At 34.1% G+C, this 12,994-nt stretch overlaps 1 protein-coding gene across 33 annotated transcripts in view; it reads left to right on the top strand.

The window, feature by feature from the left end:
• The window catches only part of Ppfia2 (PTPRF interacting protein alpha 2), a 458,820-nt gene that overhangs the window by 423,062 nt on the left and 22,764 nt on the right, over positions 1–12,994 (top strand). For all 33 annotated transcript variants that reach the window (XM_033763796.1, XM_033763797.1, XM_033763805.1 and 30 more), the window contains 2 exons: positions 2,962–3,043; positions 5,345–5,545. In XM_033763796.1, the coding sequence (XP_033619687.1) occupies positions 2,962–3,043; positions 5,345–5,545 (283 nt within the window). The remainder of the gene's footprint in view (positions 1–2,961; positions 3,044–5,344; positions 5,546–12,994) is intronic.

The following is a 12,994-nucleotide window of genomic DNA, read 5'->3' as shown; positions in this document are numbered from 1 at the left end:
TTTTGGTACCGGGGATCTAACTTGGGTCCTTTTGCTTGCAAGGCAAGTGGTGGAACCACTGAGCTAAATCCCCAGCCCAATCAGTGCTAGTTCTAAGAAGTTAAAAAATAGCAAAGGAAAGCAGGATGCAAGAAAAACTTTTATCACTGGAAATACAACTATAAAAATTTGACTGTGATTGTAATAAAATAACAAACAGCATCTGAACTATGAAAAATTCAAATAAATAAAAATGAAGCATTATAGAAAATAGTTCACTAAAACAAGAAGCTTCGCAGTAAAAACTCTGGCTGGCACATTGCTCAACGTTCACAACTGTTTTCTGAGTAGCTCAGCTGTGTCTGACTTCGTTCGAAAGTTCACATTCATTTCTGAAGAGAAACCTTGAAAACCATGTTCATTTCGGAGCTTATACTCTGTTAGCGAAATAAAGACTAAATAATTAACAATATTCTATGTTTCCATAAATAAAAGCAAAATAGAGGACTAAGAAGAGCCTGATAGGGTTGCAGGAGGTAGGGAAGGACACAGTCAAACAAAAGGTGACATCTGAGTAAAGATTTCAACTAGGAGAGGAGGTGGATGTGGAGACTTTCCAGAGAGAATAAACAGCAAATGTAGAAGATCCCGGGCCAAAAGAGACCTGCACTGCTTCCAGAGAAATACAAGGAAGCCAGCGTTTCCGAGTGAGGTGGACACTGAGTCAGAGACATGAGGAGAGCAGGGTCAATCCTAATAGCTGCTTTGCCTTTTATTCTTAGAGAAACAAAGGGTGATCTGAGAGTTGTAGGCAGAGAATTTACATAATCAGATGTATGTTTAACCGTGATAACTCAGATTTTTCTGATACGATTTTTATGGGGACTCTAGTTGAAAGTTTCAAATTAAAGTGTTCTAACATTTAAAATGGCCTTTGTACAACTCATAGAGTTCACTTGTGAATATCTCATGTGCTCCTTAGGATGACAGTGCACATGTATTTGCTCTTTAGTACAAAAATTGTAAATGTGTTTCTTTTCCTGCATAACTAAACATCTTCCCTTCCCTATTGATATAACGTCACAACCTAACATGCTCAGACTCTAAGAACGACCATTCTAATGTTCTTGCACACACTTCAAGTTTAATTCTTTCAAGCTTAATTCCTCCACCTCTGATGCTTCTCCTGCTTCCAAAGCCACCCCCATGTATTTTCTATTTGCCCTTCAAAACCAAGGCAGTTGCTGCCAAACATTAATTGTGTCCATTCTTGTTAACCAATATAATAACATAAATCCTCATCGTAGGAATATGCATTCCCAATTTTCAGTAGTTATTTGTGTATTGTATAATTTGTGGCTCTTTTATGTGTTTTGTTTGTGCAGCAAGAAATCTCATGGATATTTGGTTTTGTGTCTCTATTTCCCACACCAAACACAAGTCTCAGCTCACAACAGGAGCGCATTAAGTAGCTAATGGCTGCTTATTTTGATCCTTCAATCCTATTCTGTAAATATATGTGTCACAGTGAGACTGCATTACTCAGAACTGATGCAGTGACGGGGTGTCCCTAGGAAGCCCGAGGAAATGGATGATGGTAGGGAAGGCGAGGTGAAGAAACACTTCAGATCCAGGGCACCACTGTCGCTGTCCCATCGCTCAGGTGCTGAATAGCTTATGCACGGGATTCACCAATGGTTTTTATTAAACTAAAATAGTAATTTATGTTTCTTTTCAGCCACTATAACTTCAGTTTTTATTGCTTTTTGCTGTTATTCGTGCATTTTTATTGGTAACATCTATTGTAAACATAGTAAATCCTTGTTTTGAAAAGCATTTTTATTATAAATTTTGGGGTACAAGTACAGTCTACTATAACAACTGATTAGTAGTAGGAAATAATCAAATGCTTTATTTGAGATTCTTATACAATATCAATATCTTCCTAAGCATAAAAGTTGCACATTCAAAACAAAATACTTTCTTTTTATCATTTTGTGTGCAAGTATGGCACCTAGCACGGATTAAAAAGACATATCGTACCTTGTATTCCACGCTCTACCTTGCTTTCTAGTGGTGGATATCAATTTGCAGTGGAGTTCTCTTCAGGCGAGATGAGGCTCTCAGCTCTCTGTGAGGAGTGAAGCGATTAGGCTGGGTAGCGAGACAATAGGGTAGCAGTAGTGCGTCTGCTTGGGATCACATGATTTCAGCACAAAGCGGTCACTTAAGGGGGTTCAGACTAAAGGCCACAGCTGCAGAATGTTTGAGTTTTATTGTATTTTGTTTTTAACTTAAGGTGCATTCTCTCCTGTCTCGCAAGTCTTATACTCCTGGTTACCTTTTTCTTTGCTTTTTTAATCCTTTATTGCTAACTCTTTTGTGGCCTATTATAGATTCCATTTTTTTTTAAATAAATGATGCCTGATGATCATTGCTTAAATGTTGGGGCAGATGTCCAAATCTTCAAAAACTGTGATGTGTAGTTTTTATAATCCAGAGAAAGAACTAATTCCTAAGACAGAGTCCTGGGCCCAGAGACCATACTAAAATCAAGCATGTTGTGAATAGAGCTAATATGACCTAACTTATCTCCTGTCTCTCTCAACAGTTTTTCTATCACTGAGACAGTAATAGAGAAAGAGAAGGACATATAGAATATATGAGATTTAGACCTGAAAATGTATGCTTGATTATGAATATATGAGCCAAAGGGACAGCAGCTGATAATATAGCTCAGCTTTGCAGTCCATCAGCATTTGATGCTTTAGTGTAGTGAGTAAAATGTTGGGGAATTGTTTCATATATCTGTTTGATTTTTAATAAAATCAATGTTGATTTGTATGTGTTACTGAAAAGAAGAATTTTGTTTTCACAATGTGTTAGGAAGGATTATTGGTTGTTTTAAAATATTGCCATTAATAATAACCACAGTCATCTTTTACATGTGACCTGACAAATAATCTTTGCTTTATACCTCAGGCATGAACTTCTTGAAGAAGCTCGGAGGAAAGGATTGCCTTTTGCCCAGTGGGATGGACCAACTGTGGTGGCTTGGCTAGAGGTAAAAAAAACAAAAAATCAAACCAGATGTATCTCACATCAACCACTAATTTACTCAATTTATATATTTTTAGAGACAGGTAAAAATAATTTTCTGAAATCACAATTTCCCAGTAGCCTAGAATTGCTCAAAAGAAAATACTTGCTTTATCTAAGGATATGATTTTACCTTAGCTGTGTGTGTGTGTGTGTGTGTGTGTGTGTGTATTTATTGTCAAAAGTATGCAGTGAAAGGAAAGGAAAAGTCTCTAATTCTACCTCTGTGCATCTAGAGTAGGAGAAGAAATAAATACTGAGCCTCTTTTTTGGTTGTTTCAAGAAAATATCTGTTCTTTTCCCCTAGTTTTCATCATGAGATTTTGGAAAAGATCTATCTCAATATTTAATACTTCTGTTATCAAACAAGGCCACCTAATCATATACAGAGCTGTTTCTTTCCTTATAATTTAATTCCTGAACATAATTCTCAAAAGTCTAGGACCAACAAGGTTTAGACAGTAAAGATGAAGTAGAAGATATATTTCTTTTTATGTACAAACAGAATAAGTATGTAGTTCAAGTCATCATAATTCATTTATTTACTCATTAATAAATTTAGTTTAGTAGCAGTTATTGAAACAAGAGATCAGTTTTTCCTCCACCATAAGGTATTATGGAAAAGTAAAGCAATAGTTTAACAGGGCGAAGGGTGGCCGAAATGGACTTTGACAGGGAAATAAATATTTGACCACAGGGAGCCAGTTCATGCATCTTTTTAGTAGTGTTCACTGTTTGCCTTCAGTTCTTTAATGTGAGCTGCTGGCAGCCACCAGAATACACCAGTGTTACGGGAAAATGGATTTGAGCTTTTCTTCCCTCATAGAGTCAATAGCACGCACTACTTTTTAAAGGTTTGGGGTTAAAAGTCGCCTACTTTCATTGCCTTATAATATCTAGAGTGGACTAAGTAATCAATGAAAAAAAATTACAGGTCAGTATGGATTAAAAAATAGACTTACAAATGAAGATCTAAAAACATGCTTTGGATTTTTTTCTTGGACTGACAGAGATAAGCCTTTGATTTTATTTTTATGTCTGTCAGGAAAATGTTACCATGTTAACAACCAGAACTGCTTCTTCCAAACGTGGCTTTAAAATTACTATATTTTAAAAATCAATTACATAGCAAAATGTTCAAGAAATCGCACCACAAGGATTGTGGGAGTTTTGTTCAGATTTTAGCTTGATAAAATGAGCTGCTATTTGACAGTGTTTGCTGCTATTTTAGCAAGTGATGAACAAATCCTTTAGCTAAAAAAAAAACAAAAAAAAAAAACAAAAAAAAAAAACAGATTTACCAACATTAAGGTGCTAGGAAATGACAGTCAGTCAAGTTGCTGCTAATTAAACCTATCCTGAGCACACAGAAATTGCTCTTAATGTGATTCCTAATGTGACTCAAATTATAAAATGGAATAAACAAGATGAATGAACCCAGTGATCCAATGAATGAGAGCTCTTAACTTTCAGCTCTGTTAGCACTCCTCAAGTGCACAATCTGTAAAGAATGCTGTGTAGGAGGGAGGCTGAGGCTTTACACACCACTTTTCCACATAAAAAGCTATTTAAAGTCTAATCATGGATGACAGCAGTAACAATGTATTGGCAAGCATTTGGGTAATGCTAACCATTGTGGAAATCCAAATACTTTAGAAGATGCGTAGAAAATCATTACAGTCCAGTACAGGTATGTTGAGATATTTAGTTATTTTGAACAGTTTGGGCTTATAAACTAAGAAACAAGTCCATTTCTGTCCTCTCTAATGTACCTGTCAATGAAAGATCAATTTTCATATGCAGAAAAATTCCATAAAGCATGCAGTTATTAAACTTGAATCTTCTCTCTCTTTTCTATCTTAGTTACAGGCAAACTCAAGTCACTTACTAAACATACCCTTGTCAAAGCAATGTACAGCTGTTCCTTTTTTAAATACAGAGGGAAATTTGGAGATCTGTAACTATTATTTTTATCCCTAGTAAAATATGTGTTCATTGTTAAAATTCAATATTAAAGCCAGACTAACTCAGTTTTAAATATTGATTCTACTATGATCTAACTGATGTTTTTGAGTTTATTACTTAATGTTTCTGTGCATCTACCTCCTTTAGGGAAAATAATAATAGTATGTGTATCATAGGATTGTGAGAATAAAATGACTTCTTATATGTAAAGTACATAGAATAAACCCTAGGATGCTAAAACATCAAGTATCATCACTACCATCATTATCATCTGTGTGTGCATTTTTTCCGTATGCGACAGCTCTGGTTGGGAATGCCTGCCTGGTATGTGGCAGCCTGCCGAGCCAATGTGAAAAGTGGTGCCATCATGTCTGCTCTGTCAGACACTGAGATCCAGCGAGAAATAGGCATCAGCAATCCTCTGCATCGCCTAAAGCTCCGATTAGCCATCCAGGAGATGGTTTCCCTCACAAGCCCTTCAGCTCCTCCAACATCTCGAACTGTGAGTCTGTTTGTGCTCCTCTGTTCCTCCGTGTTGGGCAAATGCAGTGTATCTAAGTCCACAGAGCAAGAACTGACAGCACACATTTCACCGTCACTCTGAACTATTCTAAAGAGATTTAGCTTACTTTTTATTAACTTTGCTGCTACTTTTAAGAGGTTTTCAATTGAGGAGTTGCTATTCACATCAGACTTTAAGTCTAAAAATCAAGATAGACTTTTGAGCTAGCATTTAGAGTTTAAATAATTTTTCCTTAAGCTGACTTTATTTCAAGAATTTCTTTCCTTCTTTTCTTTATAATGTAATCAGTTTTTCTCAGGAGATAAGATTAAACATTAGTACATTCTGACAATAACAGTTTAACTGATTATTTTAAACTGTTTTTGTAATTATTAAATTATACAAGCCTTGATCTTTTTAAAATGCCAAGTGGAATGACTTCCTTCAAAATCTGTTCACTTCTAATTTATAACTCCTATTCCTTTTATAATTTTGTGCCTAAAATAACATTTGAAACAAGAATATTGTGGAAAAAGGCTTACATGTGACAAATTCAAACACTAAGTAAAGCTCCCAAATGAAACTTTATTCTTTCTTTATCCCATTACCAAATTAACTATTTTCTATCTTGTACAACATTATAAAATATAGGATAATGTGAGACATTTGGCAATATAAAACATGGTGTTACTTTATTGCAGATTTTAGACACAACTAACTTGAGTATAACTTTATTATATATACTCTTGAACAGTTTTTTAAAAATTTGTTTGATTTCTATAAGAACTTGATTTCCTTCCAAAAATAGTAGATTCTAATGTCAGAAATACAAGTTCAAATATAAAAGACATATTTTCTTTCTATAATTACATTGTAGGCTTTTCCTAAATAAAATGTGGGAAAATATATGTAAATCAATACCTCTTACCTATAAGATTATTTTCGAATGAAGATAAATATTCTTTACTATTATATTACTCAAATTGAAAGAATAGAATTATCATGAAAATTCAATGGGCCTTTAAAATAGACATTATAAACCAAACTCAGATCTGACAAGTTTCCTGAATAATTTCCAGTTAGGAAGGCAGCACCACAAACTGGTTTATGTCACCACGCTCCTGTCAAGATCGAATGCAAGAAAAAAACTTAAAAAGTTTTTAATCTTGCCAAGAGTATTCAAATTCCCAATTTCCAGATGAAACATTATGCTTTTTATTTGGTAGCATAGTTCATTTTCTGATGAGTTAGATAAATTAAGCATTATTTCTCTAAGAATGTTTAAACTAAAGCGATTTAACTTACAGGATCTTGAAGGAAAGGCTTTAAGAAACAGGCAGAAGTAGAAAAAAGCATATGAAAGTTTGTGATCTAGTTGTGGTCCATTTCGAAGGCTTTTCACCCTCAGATGCTAATCCCAACAACACCGAGCTAAATACCAGTTATGAGCCCTTGCAATTCATCTTTCTGCAGTTGCTCTCCCTGGAATATTCTTCCACCTCGTGGTCACATGACCTCTCCATTGTACCCATTCTTATTGATCCCTTTGAAAAGTTTAGACTAATCCTTCTAAGTCTGAATTTCACTCCTTTCCTCAGTTAGTATTCTGTGTAATTATATGAACCCTTTAAAAATACTCTTTTTTGATGCATTCCTATTGGGCCAAGGAAGAATGGGGTCGAGTTTCCATAAGCCTTCAGTCTTAGTTCATTGCCAAGCACAGTGGAGTTATTTTGTAAACTCTTTTGGGATCATGACACAAGGCCCTCTTCCCGTCGTTAAAAATAATATGAAATGTGTGTTTCTCTGAATTCAGAAAGAGAAACTATGGCAAGGAATGTATGTTGACCAGTGGGCTGAGTGGGAGGTGCTATACTTTATGCTCTTCTATGAAAAGTAGAAGCGAAGTACTCCCAAGTTCCAAAGAAGGAGACATCACTTCTGGTTGGGTGAAGCTTCAAAAAAAGAATTACCGAAGAAACAAATATGTTTTATTTATAGTATTAAGCTTTATATTTGTTCTCAGAATACTGCATAACATTTTTAAAGTACAGAAAAATATAAATACAACCTAGCAAAAGTTTTTAAATAAAAATAATAATTACAAAGATTATATAATTTTTAAAAGTCATATCAATTTGATAGACTTTTCTAGACTTTACCAATTTATAAAGATACATTATTTCAGTAAAATAGTATTTTTATATATTCCTAAATACATTAATAGTGAAATACTATATATTTTTATTTATTTATACCTTTTTGGAAATGCCACAGTTTATACAACTAAATCTCTATCATTAGACATCTTGTTTATTTTACATTTTTCACTCTGTATAACATATGTTCATGTACTTATATTGTTGCATAAGCTATGGTTATTGCCATACCAAATTTACATACAAGACTTATTCTTAATATTTCTAAACTTTCATTGTCAAATTTTATTGTATTAGTTTTTCTTATCAGTCAATATTGGTTATGTCACGCATAAATTTATTTCTTTATTTTGGTTTTGTTTTTTGAGACTGGGTCTCACCACATAGTTGAGACTGACCTGGAGCTCACAATGCAGCCCAGGCTGGTCTTGAACTCACAGGGATCCTCTTGCCTCAGCCTCCTGAGTGCTGGGATTGCAGGCATGCACCACCACGCCTGGCCTCATTCTTAAATTTATGTTTTAAAATTACTGTTAAAGTTGAAATTTTAAACTATTTTTGCTGATGCATTACTTATATGAATTATCTCTTTATAAAAGTTTCAATATCTGAATAGAATTGCAGGAATATTTATTTTTATTAATATATATTCTTTATATTCAGAGGGATATATGCCTTTCTCCGGTTACTGATGCAAGATACATGAAATAAATTGTATCTCTTGCTTTAAAAATGGTCTACTAAATGTTGCTGCTTCTTTTTCTCCATCTACATAGAATCATTTACTCATCTCTAATATATTTCAAATATGATTTGTTTTGCATACGATATTTGCACTTAAAATTCTAGTCAAGAAGCTAATGCATAAAGTGAGGATTGATGCATCTTAAAGATAACATGCACAATTATATATTAGAGTTTGGAACAGTAGCCTATGGCTGTAATCCCAGCATTCTGGCAGGCTGAGTGCAGCCTGGGGAACTTAGTGACTTAATGAGACCCTATTTCAAAAATAAAATAAAACAAAGAATCGTTCGGGATGCAGCTCAGTGTTAAGGTTCTGGGTGCAATCGTCATTATGTCACACACACACACACACACACACACACACACACGCACACACACACAGTACATATCAGGATTTGCACTTAAATGAAATAAATGTAGTTCGTTTTAAAGAAATGTTATTCTATCTTTCAGAATACTGCTGTTTAGATCAGACAAGCATTTTTGTTATCATTGTTGTCTGTTTGTTTAAATCTGAGTCTGAGCGTCTTAGTCAGATGCCTGCTGTTCATGCACACGTCCTCACAAGGGGAAGGCAGGGTAATAAGGTGTGTTTTCTTGCTAACTTCTCAGTCTGTCTTAACTCACTAGAGCTTCAGTCTGATTCTGCCTCCTTTCTTTTCTAGTGGAATGGACTGGACCTCAAAATGAAAACCAAAGGGCCACATTTGTTATTTCCTCAGGCCAGCCCTTATCTTCTAAGTTTTCTTATTTCTTGTTTCCATGCTACTGCTACAGAGGAAGATTTCTTACCTAATTGATAGCAATGACAGTATTAGTTAATTACAGTTTGCTTCAAGAGAGATGTTGCAAAGAATAAATACATTCTTTATATATTTTATCTTAAGTTAAAAAAATCTTAAGTAAATTTAAATGAGGCATCTAGGACTTATTTTTAGTACATTTCCACTAAGCATATTCACTTTCTCTATTTTTTCTTTTAGATGACTTCAGTATAACTCAAAAAGCTACTTGAATGAAGAATTTTTGGGAGGTTTCACACTTTTCCCCATACTTTGAGAATGTTGTAGATCATTGATACCATGTTTTAAAAGATTTGCTTTGTCTGATCTTTTCAAATAATTCAACTTAGTCTTCATACATGAGCAACATTTCTTTCAATTATTGTCAATAATTTATTTAAAATACCTAATCATAAGAAAAACCAAACAGTGGAAAAAGGTAGGGTTGAGAACAAATATAAGTGATCCCTGACAATTATGCAATCCAACAAGTTTGTGCAGAAAGGGAAGGTGTCAGACAGGCCTGACTCACCACAGTGTATAAGGAAAATAAAGTGTATTTATTGAACATAAGATTTGTTTTAATAGAGGTTGCTTAATAATATTTCTACCTGAATTATAACAGTAGCCAACAACAAAAAAGTGTTGTCATCAACCATTCTAAATGTATTCAATATCACAACTCATGTCACCTTCATGTCCTCGCTATGAGATAGAAGCTTCTACTCTCTGATGGGGAAAACAGATATAGAAAAATTAAGTGATTCGCCTAAGGTCAATTTGCATGTGCTGTGCCCAGAGATTATGTTCCTAACAAGAACCTCTTGCTGGGTCCAGTACTGCACCAGCTTTTGGAGTATTTCTTCAGTTGGCTCTGATCTTTTTTCATCTTTACTCAACCTTTAATTAAAACAAAGTGAAATATAATTAGATAAAAAATCAGTTATTGTAATGAGATGATATGTTATAATGAGAAATAAAAATCCAGTTGCAGAGAAGTGTGAATCTAGGTCATTTGAATGGGAAAGGTAAATTTACGTTACTTTACTTTGTAATTCAACTATAAAGTAAACAGCATTTCAAAATGACCTAGGCAATAACAAAGGTTACTTTAAGATTTATGAGTACACTGAAGCTTGGTTCATTTACTTGTCCTGTAGGTCTGACAATAAGAGAACTAATTATTTTTCCCTGATTAATTTTCATTTTAAGTTTATTTAAAGAATTATTTTTCTACCGTAACTCCTTCAGTATGATTTTCAGTGGTACTTCTGTTCATGAGTTTAATTCTTTCCGTGATCTGGTCACAAACTGAATGGATGAGAAACAAATCAGATTCAACGATGAGATTCAATGCTGACCTATTTGGGGAAATTTGATTCACTTTTCATCCAGTTTGGCTTGTGACTAGAGTCCTGGAAAGAGCTGAGTTTTTTAACTGAGGCACCAGTGTAATAAGTACATGAGTTCTTAACATCATTTACCATTTCCTGCAAGTTCTCATTTGATGATACTTTGTAATATTTCACTCCAACCAGACCAGGAGGAGGCAAGCCACACACCTCAGGCAAAACATTGAAGGAGGTTCTCATTGTTGGGCCCAAACTTGCATCTGCACAACCCGGAGAGTGAATGCTTCCTTGATCTTCCTCGGATTTCATTTGCTTCTCATTCTAGTTCCAGTTCTGTGTTCGAACATACTAAGAAATTATGGAAAATTGTCAGTATTTTTTTCTAGTATTGAATATGAGCTTTTAGTTCTATCTAAGGCGTACGCTCTGAAATTTAGAAAGGAGAAGGAAATGTCTTTCACGAGCCACTGAAATGTGGTACTGTTAAATTTCAAGCCTCTTTGCTATAATTTGGTAATTATAATTTTATAAATCATCGGTTAGATTTAGATATTAGCCACAAAAATGACTACTAACTTGTACTTTCCATGTAAGGGGCTGCAGCACGGAGGGCCAAGGCCAATGAGCAGATGTTATGGGGCTGTCCAAAGACTAAGCTAAATTTAGTGACGTTTGTCCTTTATACTTTTTCAACCTACATTTTTTTGTTTCATTCATCTTTGCTCCCAAGCCACCACTGTCCTTATGTTCTCTATTTTATTATTTTATTTTATTAGTACATGTTAGCTTTACTATACTATAAAGGATGGTCTTTTCTCAAGCTCTAAATCACTCCTTCATGACATAACCAGATAAAAGTTCTAAATTGTTAATGGAAAGAAAGGATTGAGATTGAATGATTCAATTACTACATGTGGGCTTGCTCCTAGAGTATGTTTGTTAAACCTCAACTTGTATCTGCTTTTCTGGGTTGTACAGAAGCTATTTAAGGGGTTAGTTTGCATGATCATAGCACAGGCAGTGCTTCTCACAAGTAAAAGTATACAGCAAAGGTCAACAAACTTCTGCAAGTATGCCAAGCATACTTCAGCAAATTACCCTGGATATACACTCATTTTGCAGGAAAAAATATACATAAAATCAGAGCTTCCAGCTTCTTACCCATCTCAGAATCCTGAGATAGACATGGCACACATAAACATATAAATAATAAATTGTAGATGATAAATCTGTGTAAGAGAGTACAGATGTTTCTATTCTGCTATGGTATAGCACTGGTCAACTTTCTCATGAACGAAGTAATATCTTCATAATTCCGATTCAGAATCATGGTAGAAACTACAGAAATTAGCCTAAATAAAATCAGTTTTAATGAATTTGTTCTCAAATAATCATCACTGAACTCATTTTGAACAAAAAATGGCCACTCAGGCCACGTGGCCTGAATGTGACGTCAGAATGGGATGGATCACTGTGAAGTACCTTTTAATATGGTGCCAAATGAAAGCAATTTCAGATGTTCACATGGACCCTTCTGTCTGTAATGAACTTTATTGCCAAAATCTGAAAGTAGAATAGAGATTTTAATGACATGATTGGCTCTTACAGTCTAAGTATGTCTTATAAGTGAATGCAGATTTATTTTAAAAGGAAAATATTCAATGATTTACTTATAATTTGAATCTTTACTAACCATTTATCTTTGCCACACATACACACATGTGTGTATGTCATAAATATATATGTGTGTATTATATATGTGTGTATATATGACGTATGTGTGTCATTCATATGAGATTTCAATTCCATAAGATTATACTCATCAACTTAGTTTAAATAGTTACTATATATTATACTGGATTATTTTAAAATTATACTGGATTATTTTATTTATAGTACAAAGACAGTCAAACATGACATTATGTAAAGGATAGGAAAGTCCTGTGTGAATTACAGTGCTGACTTATGATATTTAAGCATCAATTCTGCTGCTTCTAACTCTAAAACAAGTAACAAATAACACATAATGCAAGTTCCATTAATATATTTGGACAACCTTTCAGTGTTCCTGAAGACTTCCCAGTGAAAACCTAGAATGTAATGGAAAGTCATTTCTAGTGGTTAGTATAATATAGCTGATTTATATTTTTGAAATAGACTTTGGATGAGAAATTGTTTATTATTCAGTATAGAGAAACAGCCATAGGGTTAGATCTATCTAGAAAGCAAGTGGGATTTCATGATACAATAGATAGAAAAAAATTCCTTTTACACTATCCTCTTCTCTGTAATGGTTAGGATACTGCTGAAGAATAAGAAAATGTATGGGTTTTACAATCTGACAGTATTTATGAGAATTAAATATAACTTTGATTAAGTTAAAATCACATTTCACTCATATATATATAT

This window comes from Fukomys damarensis, unplaced genomic scaffold, assembly GCF_012274545.1.
Source record: "Fukomys damarensis isolate Sample0158 unplaced genomic scaffold, DMR_v1.0_HiC HiC_scaffold_15, whole genome shotgun sequence".
NCBI lineage: Eukaryota > Metazoa > Chordata > Mammalia > Rodentia > Bathyergidae > Fukomys > Fukomys damarensis.
This window is presented reverse-complemented; position numbering and strand designations above follow the sequence as displayed.